The 18,880-nt window shown below is 42.7% G+C and overlaps 1 protein-coding gene across 1 annotated transcript in view; it reads left to right on the top strand.

The window, feature by feature from the left end:
- The first annotated feature begins 10,991 nt into the window (after window positions 1-10,991).
- Window positions 10,992-18,880, top strand: part of LOC139405175 (NLR family CARD domain-containing protein 3-like) — an 11,482-nt gene continuing 3,593 nt past the window's right edge. Inside the window, exons 1-6 of the mRNA XM_071147595.1 lie at window positions 10,992-11,070; window positions 11,927-12,155; window positions 12,855-14,643; window positions 14,923-15,096; window positions 16,105-16,278; window positions 18,496-18,669. Coding sequence (XP_071003696.1) covers window positions 11,927-12,155; window positions 12,855-14,643; window positions 14,923-15,096; window positions 16,105-16,278; window positions 18,496-18,669 — 2,540 coding nt within the window. The 5' untranslated portion in view covers window positions 10,992-11,070. The remainder of the gene's footprint in view (window positions 11,071-11,926; window positions 12,156-12,854; window positions 14,644-14,922; window positions 15,097-16,104; window positions 16,279-18,495; window positions 18,670-18,880) is intronic.

Below are 18,880 nucleotides of genomic sequence, written 5' to 3'. Positions count from 1 at the left end.
GTGTGTGTGTGTACTCCCTGGATGTGGAGATGTAAACTCTATCCAGATTGCGTAGTCACTTTTACCCCTACCTACATGTGGATATTACCTCAATTATAGTCTCATTATTACCTCAACTACCTGGTACCCTGCACATTGACTCAGTACTGGTACTCCTTATAGCCTCATTATTACCTCAACTACCTGGTACCCTGCACATTGACTCAGTACTGGTACTCCTTATAGTATCATTATTACCTCAACTACCTGGTACCCTGCACATTGACTCAGTACTGGTACTCCTTATAGTCTCATTATTACCTCAACTACCTGGTACCCATGCTCACTGACTCAGTACTGGTACTCCTTATAGTCTCATTATTACCTCAACTACCTGGTACCCTGCACATTGACTCAGTACTGGTTCTCCTTATAGTCTCATTATTACCTCAACTACCTGGTACCCATGCTCATTGACTCAGTACTGATTCTCCTTATAGCCTCATTATTACCTCAACTACCTGGTACCCTGCACATTGACTCAGTACTGGTTCTCCTTATAGTCTCATTATTATTCAGCGCATGTGAGAAATACAATGTGATCTGATTTGAAGCTCATTGGCAGAAACACATTGTTGGGTGTAACGGTCGTCTCGTGCTGAAGAGATCATGTTAGGATGTTGAAGCACGGTGGCTAGAAAAACTCCCAGAAAGTTACGAACCCAGGAAGAAACCTAGAGAGGAACCAGGCTCTGAGGGGTGACCAGTCCTCTTCTGTCTGTACTGGGTAGAGAGGAACCAGGCTCTGAGGGGTGACCAGTCCTCTTCTGTCTGTACTGGGTAGAGAGGAACCAGGCTCTGAGGGGTGACCAGTCCTCTTCTGTCTGTACTGGGTAGAGAGGAACCAGGCTCTGAGGGGTGACCAGTCCTCTTCTGTCTGTACTGGGTAGAGAGGAACCAGGCTCTGAGGGGTGACCAGTCCTCTTCTGTCTGTACTGGGTAGAGAGGAACCAGGCTCTGAGGGGTGACCAGTCCTCTTCTGTCTGTACTGGGTAGAGAGGAACCAGGCTCTGAGGGATGACCAGTCCTCTTCTGTCTGTACTGGGTAGAGAGGAACCAGGCTCTGAGGGATGACCAGTCCTCTTCTGGCTGTACTGGGTAGAGAGGAACCAGGCTCTGAGGGATGACCAGTCCTCTTCTGGCTGTACTGGGGAGAGATTATAAGAGAACATGGCCACTAAGTTCAAATCATTCTTCAAGATGTTCAAATGTTCATACACTACTAGCAGGGTCAAACAATACTCACAGTGGTTATAGAGGGTGCGATTGGTCAGTACCTGAGGAGTAAACCTGCCTCACACAATGTGATACGGAATCACTATTATTTTAAATTTTAGAACACATTCAAGAACCACCAGAAGCTAATCAGCTAATTAGCTACAAGCTATTTAGTCATTGCTAGCTACTGCTAGCGGCTTTTACCTTCTGCACAGATACCAGCCCTGTTTTTAGCCTGGATAATACTCGCTAGTCTACCAGTATCGGACTGTCTCTCCACAACAACACCGGATTCGTAATCCCAGGACCACTACTTCTGATCTTCACAACTAGCTTGCACCCACCGTGGCACCCAGTACCGAAGCTATCCCTGAGGCCCACCTCCTGGGCCTACTCTGCTGTTCACCCGAACCCCACTCATACACGGCTAGAGCCCAATACTACACCGGATCCTTGCTGTAAGCTCTGGCCCTTGCACCGGATCACCGCTGCTACCGATGGGCTATAGTGGCTAACGCCACTGCCACGAAGCTAGCACCAGTTAGCCATGAGCCAGGCTAAATCCCGGCTAGCAAACTAAATTCTACAATACCTCTTTCGCCATCTGGCTTGGATTCTCTGTCGACACGGCGCCCCGCCGCACCACCACGACTGGTCTGCCGCCGAATATTCTATCCGCTATGCCTTCAACCGGCCTCCGTCTGAGCAGACCCCTCTACCACCCCCAGGCTACTAACTTTAAACGCTGTGTCGCTAGCGTGCTAGCGTAGTGGCTCCCTGTTCCATCTACTGCTGCCCCCTGGACACTATGATCACTTGGCTACTAGCCCCTTGCTACTAACTTTAAACGCCGTGTCGCCCGCATGCTAGCGTAGTGGCGGCTTCCCTGTTCCATCTACTGCTGCCCCCTGGACACTATGATCACTTGGCCACATAGCTGATGCCTGCTGGACACTATGATCACTTGGCCACATAGCTGATGCCTGCTGGATACTATGATCACTTGGCCACATAGCTGATGCCTGCTGGACTGTCCATTATCACGGTACTCCATTCTGTTTATACATTTTTTATCTGTCGGCCCCAGCCGCGAACTCAGGCTCTGTGTATAGTTAATCCGACCCTCTCAGCCTAGTCATCACCATTTTACCTGCTGTTGTTGTGTTAGCTTATTAGCTGTTGTTATCGCACCTGTTGTTTAAGCTAGCTCTCCCAATCAACACCTGGGATTACTTTATGCCTCGCTGTATGTCTCTCTCAAATGTCAATATGCCTTGTATACTGTTGTTCAGGTTAGTTATCATTGTTTTAGTTTACAATGGAGCCCCTAGTTCCACTCTTCACACCTCTGATACCTCCTTTGTCCCACCTCCCACACATGTGGTGACCTCACCCATTATAACCAGCATGTCCAGAGATACAACCTCTCTTATCATCACCAGTGCCTGGGCTTACCTCCACTGTACCCGCACCCCACCATACCCCTGTCTGCGCATTATGCCCTGAATATATTCTACCACGCCCAGAAATCTGCTCCTTTTATTCTTTGTCCCCAATGCTCTAGGCGACCAGTTTTGATAGCCTTTAACCGCACCCTCATCCTACTCCTCCTCTGTTCCTCGGGTGATGTGGAGGTAAACCGAGGCCCTGCATGTCCCCAGGCCCCCTCATTTGTTGACTTCTGTGATGCTTGTCAACATCAGAAGCCTCCTCCCTAAGTTTGTTTCACTCACTGCTTTAGCACACTCTGCCAACCCTGATGTCCCTGCCATCTCTGAATTCTGGCTTAGGAAGGACACAAAAAATTCAGAGATTTCCATACTCAACTATAGCATTTTCCGTCAAGATAGAACTGCCAAAGGGGGAGGAGTTGCATTCTACTGCAGAGATAGCCTGCAAAGTAATGTCATACTTTCCAGGTCCAAACCCAAACAGTTCGAACTTCTAATTTTTGAAATTAATCTCTCCAGAAATAAGTATTTCACTGTTGCCGCCTGTTACCAACCCCCCTCAGCTCCCAGCTGTGCCCTGGACACCATTTGTGAATTGATCGCCCCCCATCTAGTTTCTGTTAGGTGACCTAAACTGGGATATGCTTAACACCCCGGCAGTCCTACAATCTAAGCTAGATGCCCTCAATCTCAGACAAATCATCAAGGAACGCACCAGCTACAACCCTAAATTTGTAAACATGGGCACCCTCATAGACATTATCCTGACCAACTTGCCCTCCAAATATACCTCCGCTGTCTTCAATCAGGATCTCAGTGATCACTTCCTTATTGCCTGTATCCGCTACGGGTCCGTGGTCAAACAACCACCCCTCATCACTGTCAAACGCTCCCTAAAACACTTCTGCGAGCAGGCCTTTCTTATCGACCTGGCCCGGGTATCCTGGAAGGATATTAACCTCATCCTGTCAGTTGAGGATGCCGGGTCATTCTTTAAAAGTAACTTCCTCACCATCTTAGATAAGCATGCTCCGTTCAAAAAATGCAGAACTAAGAACAGATATAGCCCTTGGTTCACTCCAGACCTGACTGCCCTCGACCAGCACAAAAACATCCTGTGGCAGACTGCAATAGCCTCGAATAGTCCCCGTGATATGCAACTGTTCAGGGAAGTCAGGAACCAATACACGCAGTCAGTCAGGAAAGCAAAGGCCAGCTTTTTCAAGCAGAAATGTGCATCCTGTAGATCTAACTCCAAAAAGTTCTGGGACACTGTGAAGTCCATGGAGAACAAGAGCACCTCCTCCCAGCTGCCCACTGCACTGAGGCTAGGTAACACGGTCATCACCGATAAATCCATGATAATCGAAAACTTCAACAAGCATTTCTCAACGGCTGGCCATGCCTTCCTCCTGGCTACTCCAACCCCGGCCAACAGCTCCGCCACCCCCGCAGCTACTCGCCCAAGCCTCCCCAGCTTCTCCTTTACCCAAATCCAGATAGCAGATGTTCTGAAAGAGCTGCCAAACCTGGACCCGTACAAATCAGCTGGGCTTCACAATCTGGACCATCTATTTCTGAAACTATCCACCGCCATTGTTGCAACCCCTATTACCAGCCTTTTCAACCTCTCTTTCGTATCATCTGAGATCCCGAAGGATTGGAAAGCTGCCGTGGTCATCCCCCTCTTCAAAAGGTGAAACACCCTGGACCCAAACTGTTACAGACCTATATCCATCCTGCCCTGCCTATCTAAGGTCTTTGAAAACGAAGTTAACAAACAGGTCACTGACCATCTCGAATCCCACCATACCTTCTCCGTGTGCAATCCGGTTTCCGAGCCTGTCACGGGTGCACCTCAGCCACGCTCAAGGTACTAAACGATATCATAACCGCCATCGATAAAAGACAGTACTGTGCAGCCGTCTTGGCCAAGACTTTCGACTCTATCAATCACCATATTCTTATCGGCAGACTCAGTAGCCTCGGTTTTTCTAATGACTGCCTTGCTTGGTTCACCAACTACTTTGCAGAGTTCAATGTGTCAAATCGGAGGGCATGTTGTTCGGTCGTCTGGCAGTCTCTATGGGGGTGCCACAGGGTTCAATCCTCGGGCCGACTCTTTTCTCTGTATATATCAATGATGTTGCTCTTGCTGCGGGCGATTCCCTGATCCACCTCTACGCAGACGACACCATTCTGTATACTTCTAGCCCTTCCTTGGACACTGTGCTATCTAACCTCCAAACGTGCTTCAATGCCATACAACACTCCTTCCGTGGCCTCCAACTGCTCTCAAACGCTAGTAAAACCAAATGCAATTACATGCAAATGCCAATTACATGCAACAAGGGAGACATTTCTTCACACAGAGTAAATACTCCTGGTATATACCACGTATCTAGTTACAGAGTAAATACTCCTGGTACATACCAGGTATCTAGTTACAGAGTAAATACTCCTGGTACATACCAGGTATCTAGGCACAGAGTAAATACTCCTGGTATATACCACGTATCTAGTTACAGAGTAAATACTCCTGGTACATACCAGGTATCTAGTTACAGAGTAAATACTCCTGGTACATACCAGGTATCTAGGCACAGAGTAAATACCCCTCATGGTATTGATACAAATATCGTGTTTGTGTTCAAAATGTTAAACACAGGTTCTACAAATCCCAGGGCACAAAACAGACAAGGTTTTAAAAATCTAACTTTTAAAAGTTTGTTTTCTCTTAACTCATACCCAAATAATGTGGTTGACAAGTCCTTTACTCATATTTGTGGTCATAGCATAAATTGGAGAGAAAAAATTCAAAAACCCCACCCCAAACTTGATTCTCAATCTGACTGTTTAAAAAATGCTGCTATTTCCTCATAGAACATGATGTCATGTTGGCTCTTTGGCAGAGCTGACCAATCAGCGGTCTATTTATGAGAATATTTGTAATGATCATTATACGCCCACAGCATTCTGTTGTTGGGGTACGACCACACCATTCCCATTCAACAGAATATTGGTTTATCAAATGATGGCCTCGCCTGGTTCACCAACTACTTCTCTGATAGAGTTCAGTGTGTCAAATCGGAGGGCCTGTTGGCCGGACCTCTGGCAGTCTCTATGGGGGTGCCACAGGGTTCAATTCTCGGGCCGACTCTTTTCTCTGTATATATCAATGATGTTGCTCTTGCTGCTGATGAGTCTCTGATCCACCTCTACGCAGACGACACCATTCTGTATACTTCTGGCCCTTCCTTGGACTCTGTGTTAACTAACCTCCAAACGAGCTTCAATGCCATACAACACTCCTTCCGTGGCCTCCAACTACTCTTAAATGCAAGTAAAACTGAATGCATGCTCTTCAACTGATTGTTGCCCGCACCCGCCCACCCGACTAGCATGACTACTCTGGACGGTTCTGACTTAGAATACGTGGACAACTACAAATACCTTGGTGTCTGGTTAGACTGTTAACTCTCCTTCCAGACTCACATTAAGCATCTCCAATCCAAAATTAAATCTAGAATCAGCTTCCTATTTCGCAACAAAGCCTCCTTCACTCATGCTGCCAAACATACCCTCGTAAATCTGACTAGCCTACCGATCCTCGACTTCGGCGATGTCAATTACAAAATAGCCTCCAACACTCTACTCAGCAAACTGGATGCAGTCTATCACAGTGCCATCCGTTTTGTCACCAAAGCCCCATACACTACCCACCACTGCGACCTGTATGCTGTTGTTGGCTGGCCCTCACTACATATTCGCCGCCAAACCCACAGGCTCCAGGTCATGTGTAAGTCTATGCTAGGTAAAACCCACTGGCTCCAGGTCATCTGTAAGTCTATGCTAGGTAAAGCCACGCCTTATCTTAGCTCACTGGTCACAAACACAGAACATAAAGCCATAAGCACATAAACAAACTTAGTCCCAGATATAAATCAAATTGGTCACATACACATGGTTAGCAGATGTTATTGGTTACATACACAGGGTTAGCAGATGTTATTGGTCACATACACTGGGTTAGCAGATGTTATTGGTTACATGCACATGGTTAGCAGATGTTATTGGTTACATACACATGGTTAGCAGATGTTATTGGTTACATACACATGGTTAGCAGATGAAAAATAAAGTAAGTATTTCTGAACAATAATCTATTCTAATGGACAGAATAAGATAATTAATACCTGTAATGAGATATTACTAGTTAGTAGAACTGCTACTTGAGCTGAGTTGCTGACAGACAGCAGTTTTCAAAGTGTAAACTAATCAGTAGACCTACATGTTATCAGTAACACGTCTGGTAAAGATGGTGGAGGAGCTTTTCAATTATATGGTTTTATGTTTATCTCAGGATTTCTCAATCCTTTTGTTCTTACCAGCACTTACACACCTGATTCAATTAATCATCACATATTTTAAGACAGTTTCATATTTGAGGCAAACAAATGAACATTCTCAAATTAAAACCTTTTGGGTTTGTAGGCCTGCTTACAACTATTAAAGTCCTACAGTAACTCACATCTTGGAGACAAAAAACACAGCTAAACTTATAATAATGTAAGAGAGATGTCTTGAAGAAACGCGTCTGGGATTAGAACTCTGTGTCTCTGCGACAGTGGGAAGTTTGTTTTGCATGGCCCGGTGCTACAGGTGGGTGGACATTTATTTTAAGGACCAATGGAATGGTGTAAAATGTGTAAACTCTGCTCCCCTGGGGAGCCGGGCAATGCACAACTAATTCACCCAGTGACCGTTACTTTATTTCCTATTATGAAATTGAAAGTAACTTTGTAGCCGACGCAGTTCCAGAATGTCTGTTGAAACTGTGTCTCATATGGAACGTTAGAACAGTGGTGGAAACAGAACTCAGTTCCAGAATGTCTGTTGAAACTGTGTCTCATAGGGAACGTTAGAACAGTGGTGGAAACAGAACTCAGTTCCAGAATGTCTGTTGAAACTGTGTCTCATATGGAACGTTAGAACAGTGGTGGAAACAGAACTCAGTTCCAGAATGTCTGTTGAAACTGTGTCTCATATGGAACGTTAGAACAGTGGTGGAAACAGAACTCAGTTCCAGAATGTCTGTTGAAACTGTGTCTCATATGGAACGTTAGAACAGTGGTGGAAACAGAACTCAGTTCCAGAATGTCTGTTGAAACTGTGTCTCATATGGAACGTTAGAACAGTGGTGGAAACAGAACGCAGTTCCAGAATGTCTGTTGAAACTGTGTCTCATATGGAACGTTAGAACAGTGGTGGAAACAGAACTCATTTCCAGAATGTCTGTTGAAACTGTGTCTCATATGGAACGTTAGAACAGTGGTGGAAACAGAACGCAGTTCCAGAATGTCTGTTGAAACTGTGTCGCATATGGAACGTTAGAACAGTGGTGGAAACAGAACTCAGTTCCAGAATGTCTGTTGAAACTGTGTCTCATATGGAACGTTAGAACAGTGGTGGAAACAGAACTCAGTTCCAGAATGTCTGTTGAAACTGTGTCTCATATGGAACGTTAGAACAGTGGTGGAAACAGAACTCAGTTCCAGAATGTCTGTTGAAACTGTGTCTCATATGGAACGTTAGGACAGTGGTGGAAACAGAACGCAGTTCCAGAATGTCTGTTGAAACTGTGTCTCATATGGAACGTTAGAACAGTGGTGGAAACAGAACTCAGTTCCAGAATGTCTGTTGAAACTGTGTCTCATATGGAACGTTAGGACAGTGGTGGAAACAGAACTCAGTTCCAGAATGTCTGTTGAAACTGTGTCTCATATGGAACGTTAGAACAGTGGTGGAAACAGAACTCAGTTCCAGAATGTCTGTTGAAACTGTGTCTCATATGGAACGTTAGAACAGTGGTGGAAACAGAACTCAGTTCCAGAATGTCTGTTGAAACTGTGTCTCATATGGAACGTTAGAACAGTGGTGGAAACAGAACGCAGTTCCAGAATGTCTGTTGAAACTGTGTCTCATATGGAACGTTAGAACAGTGGTGGAAACAGAACTCATTTCCAGAATGTCTGTTGAAACTGTGTCGCATATGGAACGTTAGAACAGTGGTGGAAACAGAACGCAGTTCCAGAATGTCTGTTGAAACTGTGTCTCATATGGAACGTTAGAACAGTGGTGGAAACAGAACTAATTTCCAGAATGTCTGTTGAAACTGTGTCGCATATGGAACGTTAGAACAGTGGTGGAAACAGAACGCAGTTCCAGAATGTCTGTTGAAACTGTGTCTCATATGGAACGTTAGAACAGTGGTGGAAACAGAACTCATTTCCAGAATGTCTGTTGAAACTGTGTCTCATATGGAACGTTAGAACAGTGGTGGAAACAGAACGCAGTTCCAGAATGTCTGTTGAAACTGTGTCTCATATGGAACGTTAGAACAGTGGTGGAAACAGAACTCAGTTCCAGAATGTCTGTTGAAACTGTGTCTCATAGGGAACGTTAGAACAGTGGTGGAAACAGAACTCAGTTCCAGAATGTCTGTTGAAACTGTGTCTCATATGGAACGTTAGAACAGTGGTGGAAACAGAACTCAGTTCCAGAATGTCTGTTGAAACTGTGTCTCATATGGAACGTTAGAACAGTGGTGGAAACAGAACTCAGTTCCAGAATGTCTGTTGAAACTGTGTCTCATATGGAACGTTAGAACAGTGGTGGAAACAGAACTCAGTTCCAGAATGTCTGTTGAAACTGTGTCTCATATGGAACGTTAGAACAGTGGTGGAAACAGAACGCAGTTCCAGAATGTCTGTTGAAACTGTGTCTCATATGGAACGTTAGAACAGTGGTGGAAACAGAACTCATTTCCAGAATGTCTGTTGAAACTGTGTCTCATATGGAACGTTAGAACAGTGGTGGAAACAGAACTCAGTTCCAGAATGTCTGTTGAAACTGTGTCTCATATGGAACGTTAGGACAGTGGTGGAAACAGAACTCAGTTCCAGAATGTCTGTTGAAACTGTGTCTCATATGGAACGTTAGAACAGTGGTGGAAACAGAACTCAGTTCCAGAATGTCTGTTGAAACTGTGTCTCATATGGAACGTTAGAACAGTGGTGGAAACAGAACTCAGTTCCAGAATGTCTGTTGAAACTGTGTCTCATATGGAACGTTAGAACAGTGGTGGAAACAGAACGCAGTTCCAGAATGTCTGTTGAAACTGTGTCTCATATGGAACGTTAGAACAGTGGTGGAAACAGAACTCATTTCCAGAATGTCTGTTGAAACTGTGTCGCATATGGAACGTTAGAACAGTGGTGGAAACAGAACGCAGTTCCAGAATGTCTGTTGAAACTGTGTCTCATATGGAACGTTAGAACAGTGGTGGAAACAGAACTAATTTCCAGAATGTCTGTTGAAACTGTGTCGCATATGGAACGTTAGAACAGTGGTGGAAACAGAACGCAGTTCCAGAATGTCTGTTGAAACTGTGTCTCATATGGAACGTTAGAACAGTGGTGGAAACAGAACTCATTTCCAGAATGTCTGTTGAAACTGTGTCTCATATGGAACGTTAGAACAGTGGTGGAAACAGAACGCAGTTCCAGAATGTCTGTTGAAACTGTGTCTCATATGGAACGTTAGAACAGTGGTGGAAACAGAACTCAGTTCCAGAATGTCTGTTGAAACTGTGTCTCATAGGGAACGTTAGAACAGTGGTGGAAACAGAACTCAGTTCCAGAATGTCTGTTGAAACTGTGTCTCATATGGAACGTTAGAACAGTGGTGGAAACAGAACTCAGTTCCAGAATGTCTGTTGAAACTGTGTCTCATATGGAACGTTAGAACAGTGGTGGAAACAGAACTCAGTTCCAGAATGTCTGTTGAAACTGTGTCTCATATGGAACGTTAGAACAGTGGTGGAAACAGAACTCAGTTCCAGAATGTCTGTTGAAACTGTGTCTCATATGGAACGTTAGAACAGTGGTGGAAACAGAACGCAGTTCCAGAATGTCTGTTGAAACTGTGTCTCATATGGAACGTTAGAACAGTGGTGGAAACAGAACTCATTTCCAGAATGTCTGTTGAAACTGTGTCTCATATGGAACGTTAGAACAGTGGTGGAAACAGAACGCAGTTCCAGAATGTCTGTTGAAACTGTGTCGCATATGGAACGTTAGAACAGTGGTGGAAACAGAACTCAGTTCCAGAATGTCTGTTGAAACTGTGTGTGTGTGTGTGTGTGTGTGTGTGTGTGTGTGTGTGTGTGTGTGTACTCCCTGGATGAGGAGATGTAATCTCATGTTTTGTTCACAGAAACCAACAGGAGAGATCAGAGTCAGAGATTCTCAGTGGTCAGTCTTCCCAGAGTCATCAAACAGACCTGGACTCCATATTCAGTGTATGTGGTCCTGTTATGTACATTTGTTTTTGTTTACCTCAAGTAAAGTTGATCTGTCAATCATTCATTAATCTGTTAAAGAGAAACCATTTCTTCTTTCTTCTCTTGCTTAATTAAGGCTAGGCGTCCCACAAGCGAGACACCAGTCGACAACATCCGGTGAAATTCGAAGGCTCGCAATTCAAATAAATTTTTTTAATTTTAAATATTTCTGAACATTCAAGTATCTTATATCATTTAAAAGCTTAAATTCTTGTTATTCTAACAGAATTGTCCGAATTATAATATGCTTTACATCGAAAGCATACCATGCGATTGTCTGAGGAAGTCACCCTACATCAACATATTTTTTCAACCATCACAAGCTTCACAAAATCACAAACAGAGATTAAATAAATCACTTACTTTTGACAATGTTCCTCTGTTTGCAATTCAAAGGGTCCCAGCCTGTTAGATAAAATCCTTCTTTATATACCAAAAAGTCAGTCTAGTTGACGATTTCAGTTCGTTCAACAAGCAGAGAAATGAATCCAAAAAGCTACCGCTAAACTTTGTTAAAACAAGTCAAACAATTAAATCCTCCTAAAATGTTTTAAAAAACTATAATATTTTATACATAGGACCCATAACCTATCAATTATATGTTATGGGGGATTTTCGCCTTCCTTATCAATTGTGTTGTAGTCTCAGACATTATTTTAACATTTCTAGAAACTTCAAAGTGTTTTCTATCCAATGATACCAATTATATGCATATTCTGGCTTCTGGGCGACAGACAGTTTACTTTCAGCAGAAATTCTGAAAAAAGGACCCTAGCCCTATCAAGTTTTAACTTATTTACTTTATTTATTTCAGATGCTTGAAGAGAATATTATGACTTTTGTGAAGAACGAGCTGAAGATGTTCAAGAGGATTTTTAGTCCAGAACTCCTAGAAGTCTTTGAGAGTCAGAAGCAGGATAAGGTAGTGGTGGATGCTGAAGATGAGAAGCAGGAGAGCAGTGCCAGAGAGGGGGCTTTGAAGATCACACTGCATGTCCTGAGGAAAATGAACCAGAAGGAGCTTGCTGACACACTGGAGAAATGTAAGATCTGTCTGCCTCATGTTGAATGCTGTTTTATAACATTTAACTAAAGTACAGCTAAAGTAGCTGTGTAACTCAATGATATTGCAGCAGCCTTAAAAACATGTTACGGCTAGACGTTCCGCTAGCGACAACATCCGGTGAAATGGCAGAGCGCCAAATACAAATTAAATTACTATTAACATTAAACTTTCATGAAATCACAAAGGCAATGCACCAAATTAAAGCTATACTTGTTGTTAATCCAGCCAACGTCTGTGTCTGATTTCAAAAGGCTTTACGGCGAAAGCAAACCATGCTATTATCCGAGGACAGCACCCCAGTAAACAAACACAGACATTCATATTTCAACCCGCCAGGCGAGAAACTCAGAAATAAAGATATTATTCATGGCTGAGTTGCAGGCAGTTTACTTTGGGCACGCTTTTCATCCGGACGTGAAAATACTGCCTTAACACAACACCCAGTGATTTCATCAAGTAGCAGAAGGGATGTGTTGTGTTGAGAGAGAGCATCAATAATATCAATAATAATATAAATCAGTCACACCAGTCTGTAATGCATTATGAAAACATTTACAGTATACAGTCAGTTAAGAGAATACATTATTATAATGTACAACTTTATAACAGTCCTACAATACTGTAGACATTAAAACAGACGTAATATTAATATCCTCTGTGTTATTTCTTCATTCAGATGAGCTCGCTGTGATTTGCCAACGTGAACTCAAATCTAATCTAAAGAAGAAGTTTCAATGTGTATTTGAGGGGATCGCTAAACAAGGAAACCCAACACTTCTCAATAAGATCTACACAGAGCTCTACATCACAGAGGGTGGAACAGGAGAGGTCAATAATGAACATGAGCTGAGACAGATTGAGACAACAACCAGGAAACATGCAAGACCAGAGACTGCAATCAAATGTAATGACATCTTCAAACCCTTAACTGGACAAGACAAACCTATCAGAACTGTGATGACAAAGGGAGTTGCTGGCATTGGAAAAACAGTCTCAGTGCAGAAGTTCATTCTGGACTGGGCTGAAGGAAAAGCAAATCACGATTTCCAATTTGTATTTTCATTCCCTTTTCGGGACCTGAATGTGATGAAAGGGGACAAACACACTTTGATTGAACTTCTCAATCACTTCTCAAAGGAAACCAAACAATCAAGAATCTCCAACTACAACAAGTACAAAGTTCTGTTCATCTTTGATGGTCTGGATGAGTGCCGACTGCCCCTAGACTTCCAGAAGAACAAGATCTGTTGTGACGTCACAGAGTCAACCTCAGTGGATGTTCTGCTGACAAATCTCATCAAGGGAAATCTGCTTCCCTCTGCTCTCCTCTGGATAACTACCCGACCTGCAGCAGCCAATAAGATCCCTTCAGGGTGTGTTGACCAGGTGACAGAGGTACGAGGGTTCAATGACCCACAGAAGGAAGAGTACTTCAGGAAGAGATTCAGTGATGAGGACCTGGCCAGCAGAATCGTCTCACACATAAAGACATCAAGGAGCCTCCACATCATGTGCCACATTCCAGTCTTCTGTTGGATTTCTGCAACAGTCCTTGAACACATGCTGAAACATGAGAGAGAAGAGATGCCGAAGAATCTGACAGAGATGTACACACACCTTGTACGGTTTCATACCAAACAGAAGAATGAAAAGTATCTTGGGAAAGAAGAGACAGGTCCACACTGGAATAAAGAGAGCATTCTGTCACTGGGGAAACTGGCTTTTCAACAGCTTGTGAATGGCAATCTGATTTTCTATGAAGAAGACCTGAAAGAGGCTGGCATTGATGTCAATGAAGCCTCAGTGTACTCAGGATTGTGCACACAGCTCTTTAAAGAGGAATGTGGTCTGTACCAGGACAAGGTGTACTGCTTCGTGCATCTGAGCATTCAGGAGTTTCTGGCTGCTCAATATGTGTTCCTCTCATTCATCAACAACAATGAGAATCTATTGGCCAAACCTCGATCAATGTCCAGGAACATTTCTGTGCTGTTCAGAGACAAGCATAAACTTACTGTCTACAGGAGTGCTGTGGATAAAGCCTTACAAAGTGAGACAGGAAACCTGGACCTTTTCCTCCGCTTCCTTCTGGGCCTCTCACTGGAGTCCAATCAGAAGCACTTACGAGGTCTACTGACAAAGACAAGCAGCTCACAGAGCCATGAAAAAACAATCAAGTACATCAAGGAGAAGATCAGGAAGAATCCATCTCCAGAGAGGAGCATCAATCTGTTCCACTGTCTGAATGAACTGAATGACCATTCTCTAGTGGAGGAGATCCAAAGATACCTGAGCTCAGGAAGTCTCTCTAGATCCAAACTGTCACCTGCACAGTGGTCAGCTCTGGTCTTTGTGTTGCTGACTTCAGAAAAGGAGCTGGATGTGTTTGACCTGAAGAAATACTCCAGATCAGAGGAAGGTCTTCTGAGGCTGCTGCCAGTGGTCAAAGCCTCCAGAGCTGCTCTGTGAGTACATAAAAATGACATCAGAACTAATCATCAGGAAGCATTATCCAGTTTAGAGAAAAATGTATTATAATATAATATTAATTTGAAAAACCTACTGATTCAGTGCATTGGTGATCACATTAGTATAACATTGTGACCATACAATTCTAGGAGACTGAAGATGAACATATATGTTGTTTTGAGAGAATTAACCAAATGCATCTGCAATTGTCTTTCTACACTACTGGTGTTAAATTAACAGTGTGTTTGTGAAGTCATGATGATCTCTTTTTTCAGGCTGTCAGGCTGTGGAGTCACAGAGGAAGGCTGTGCTTCTCTGGTCTCAGCCCTGAGGTCAAACCCCTCACACCTGAGAGAGCTGGATCTGAGTAACAATGACCTGAAGGATTCAGGAGTGAAGCTGCTCTCTGCTGGACTGGGGAATCCCCACTTTAAACTGGAGACTCTGAGGTCAGTGTTCCTGAGGTTGGTCAACAAGTGATAACTGTTTACCAGATCCACATGTGTTTACCAGACACACATAGTCCACACCATATGTGTTTGGACAGTTGGTGGTAGATGGAAGGCCGTGTTGCCCAACAGAGTCCTTTGAAGAATGTCTCTGGTGGTAAATTGAATACGTTGTAGTAACGTCGTTGTGTGGTAGACCGGATACTCTGTCTGTTCTTTTCTAGCCCACGTTTGCAGCTGCTGTTGCTAACTCATGGCTAGAAGGTATCACTTCTGTAGTGAATAAGAGTTCCAAGTTCATACCATTCCAGCCAAAGCTCACGCTGATGTTGGCTTCGTTCTGTAGTTATTATCTGAACCATTCTGACATCGGACCGTTGTCCTCACATCCTCGGAACAGGAGGTTACATTTTCGTCAAGGCTTTTTATAGTGGAGGGAGAAGGGAGTGGTTGAAAAGTTTTATAGCCCAAGTCTCTTCACAGGGGCCACTGATTGAGCAGAGCCCTAACCTTATGAAAACCCAAATCTCTCATTTGGAAGCAAAAATTATGTTTAATATCTTCACCAATAATTTTATATTCAAATATTTAAATTGAACAACAATTCCATGTGACTCCGATAACTCTGATGTGTAGACTTTCAACTATAAAGTTTATGTCATTATATGTCATTATATCATTGATGAGAATGTCTCAGATGACAACCGAACTGACATCATATTCATTAAGTACCACCGCATATGTTCAACTGGTCGGATTAGCAGAATATGGTTCATATTTTGATGTTCCCAGAATCTCTATGTTAACCATTTTCATATGTCACATCAGTAGGGTAGAGAGAGGAAAAAGGGGGGAGACGTATTTATGACTGTCATAAACCCCAGGCCAACATCATGACAGCAGGATTCAGGACACTGATGTATCTGAGTATGTTGAAAAAATATTGTGACACTATTGTCAACACCAAAGAATATCAGTGTGGTTTTAATATGATTTGACTCTTTGCAGGCTGTCAGGCTGTCTAGTCACAGAGGAAGGCTGTGCTTCTCTGGTCTCAGCTCTGAGGTCAAACCCCTCACACCTGAGAGAGCTGGACCTGAGCTACAATGACCTGAAGGATTCAGGAGTGAAGCTGCTCTCTGCTGGACTGGGGAATCCCCACTGTAAACTGGAGACTCTGAGGTCAGTATTCCTGTAGTTGGTCAACAAGTGATAACTGTTCACCAGATCCACATGTGTTTACCAGACACACATAGTCCACACCATATGTGTTTGGACAGTGAAGCTTACGATTATGAATAATAATGAATGAATCGTGAATGATGATGAATGAGAAAACAACAGAAGAACAAAGATCAGACCCCCTCTGTTATTGGTTATGGTGAGAGGTTAGCATGTTTTGTTGTAGCCTCTGTTATTGGTAATGGTGAGAGGTTAGCATGTTTTGTTGTAGTCTCTGTTATTGGTTATGGTGAGAGGTTAGCATGTTTTGTTGTAGCCTCTGTTATTGGTAATGGTGAGAGGTTAGCATGTTTTGTTGTAGTCTCTGTTATTGGTAATGGTGAGAGGTTAGCATGTTTTGTTGTAGCCTCTGTTATTGGTAATGGTGAGAGGTTAGCATGTTTAATTGTAGCCTCTGTTATTGGTTATGGTGAGAGGTTAGCATGTTTTGTTGTAGCCTCTGTTATTGGTAATGGTGAGAGGTTAGCATGTTTTGTTGTAGTCTCTGTTATTGGTTATGGTGAGAGGTTAGCATGTTTAATTGTAGCCTCTGTTATTGGTAATGGTGAGAGGTTAGCATGTTGTGTTGTAGCCTCTGTTATTGGTAATGGTGAGAGGTTAGCATGTTTTGTTGTAGCCTCTGTTATTGGTAATGGTGAGAGGTTAGCATGTTTTGTTGTAGCCTCTGTTATTGGTAATGGTGAGAGGTTAGCATGTTTTGTTGTAGCCTCTGTTATTGGTAATGGTGAGAGGTTAGCATGCTTTATTGTAGCCTCTTTTATTGGTAATGGTGAGAGGTTAGCATGTTTTGTTGTAGCCTCTGGTATTGGTAATGGTGAGAGGTTAGCATGTTTTGTTGTAGTCTCTGTTATTGGTAATGGTGATAGGTTAGCATGTTTTGTTGTAGCCTCTGTTATTGGTAATGGTGAGAGGTTAGCATGTTTTGTTGTATCCTCTGTTATTGGTAATGGTGAGAGGTTAGCATGTTTTGTTGTAGCCTTTGTAACTTTCTCACTCATTATTATTCATAATGAATTCATTATCTTTCTCAATCATGGCAGTCACTGGCTTGATGTAGTCATTGTGTTCAATGAGTTTGGAACCAAATACTAAACTTTTGACTACTTTAATACACTATGAGTAAATTGGTCAGAATACTTAAGACTTCTTCAAATAGGGGGACTAGATACATAAAGTGCTTTTATTTCTAAACGGTGAAACAGATATGTATTAAAATATCCTCAACTAAAAGTTGACATTATAAACTGTCACCTCATATGCAACATTTGATCTGAAATCCAAAATGTTGGAGTATAGAGACACATTTAAAATGTTAGCTTCACTGTCTAAATAGATATGGTGTGGACTGTATACTCAATACAATCTAAATCTGATACCTCACTGTCTAAATAGAAATGGTGTGGACTGTATACTCAATACAATCTAAATCTGATACCTCACTGTCTAAATAGATATGGTGTGGACTGTATACTCAATACAATCTAAATCTGATACCTCACTGTCTAAATAGATATGGTGTGGACTGTATACTCAATACAATCTAAATCTGATACCTCACTGTCTAAATAGATATGGTGTGGACTGTATACTCAATACAATCTAAATCTGATACCTCACTGTCTAAATAGATATGGTGTGGACTGTATACTCAATACAATCTAAATCTGAGACCTCACTGTCTAAATAGATATGGTGTGGACTGTATACTCAATACAATCTAAATCTGATTCCTCACTGTCTAAATAGATATGGTGAGGACTGTATACTCAATACAATCTAAATCTGAGACCTCACTGTCTAAATAGATATGGTGTGGACTGTATACTCAATACAATCTAAATCTGATACCTCACTGTCTAAATAGATATGGTGTGGACTGTATACTCAATACAATCTAAATCTGATACCTCACTGTCTGTCTTTTGACTGATACTGCTTTTTAATGTGGCATCTGGTATCCTCAAATATTTGTAACTTTCTAATCTACAAGCAATATTTTGATCATTTGTCATTTATAATAATGAAACATTCATTTATGAATAGATATGGAAGGTTTCAGGACACTGATATATCTGAATATGTTGAAAAAATATACTGTCACTATTTTCACCACCAAAGAATATCAGTGTGATTTTAATATGATTTGACTCTTTGCAGGCTGTCAGGCTGTCTAGTCACAGAGGAAGGCTGTGCTTCTCTGGTCTCAGCTCTGAGGTCAAACCCCTCACACCTGAGAGAGCTGGACCTGAGTAACAATGACCTGAAGGATTCAGGAGTGGAGCTGCTCTCTGATGGACTGGGGAATCCCCACTGTAAACTGGAGACTCTGAGGTCAGTATTCCTGTAGTTGGTCAACAAGTGATAACTGTTCACCAGATCCACATGTGTTTACCAGACACACATAGTCCACACCATATGTGTTTGGACAGTGAAGATTACAGTTTTAAATGTGGTGCTATGCTCCAGCATTTTGGATTTGAGAAATAATGTTTCATATTAGGCGACAGTACAGAATGTCAACTTTTATTTGAGGGCAATGGTG

Source organism: Oncorhynchus clarkii, unplaced genomic scaffold (genome assembly GCF_045791955.1).
Source record: "Oncorhynchus clarkii lewisi isolate Uvic-CL-2024 unplaced genomic scaffold, UVic_Ocla_1.0 unplaced_contig_8549_pilon_pilon, whole genome shotgun sequence".
NCBI lineage: Eukaryota > Metazoa > Chordata > Actinopteri > Salmoniformes > Salmonidae > Oncorhynchus > Oncorhynchus clarkii.
The sequence above is the reverse complement of the archived record's forward strand: the minus strand, read 5'-3'. Positions and strand labels throughout refer to the sequence as shown.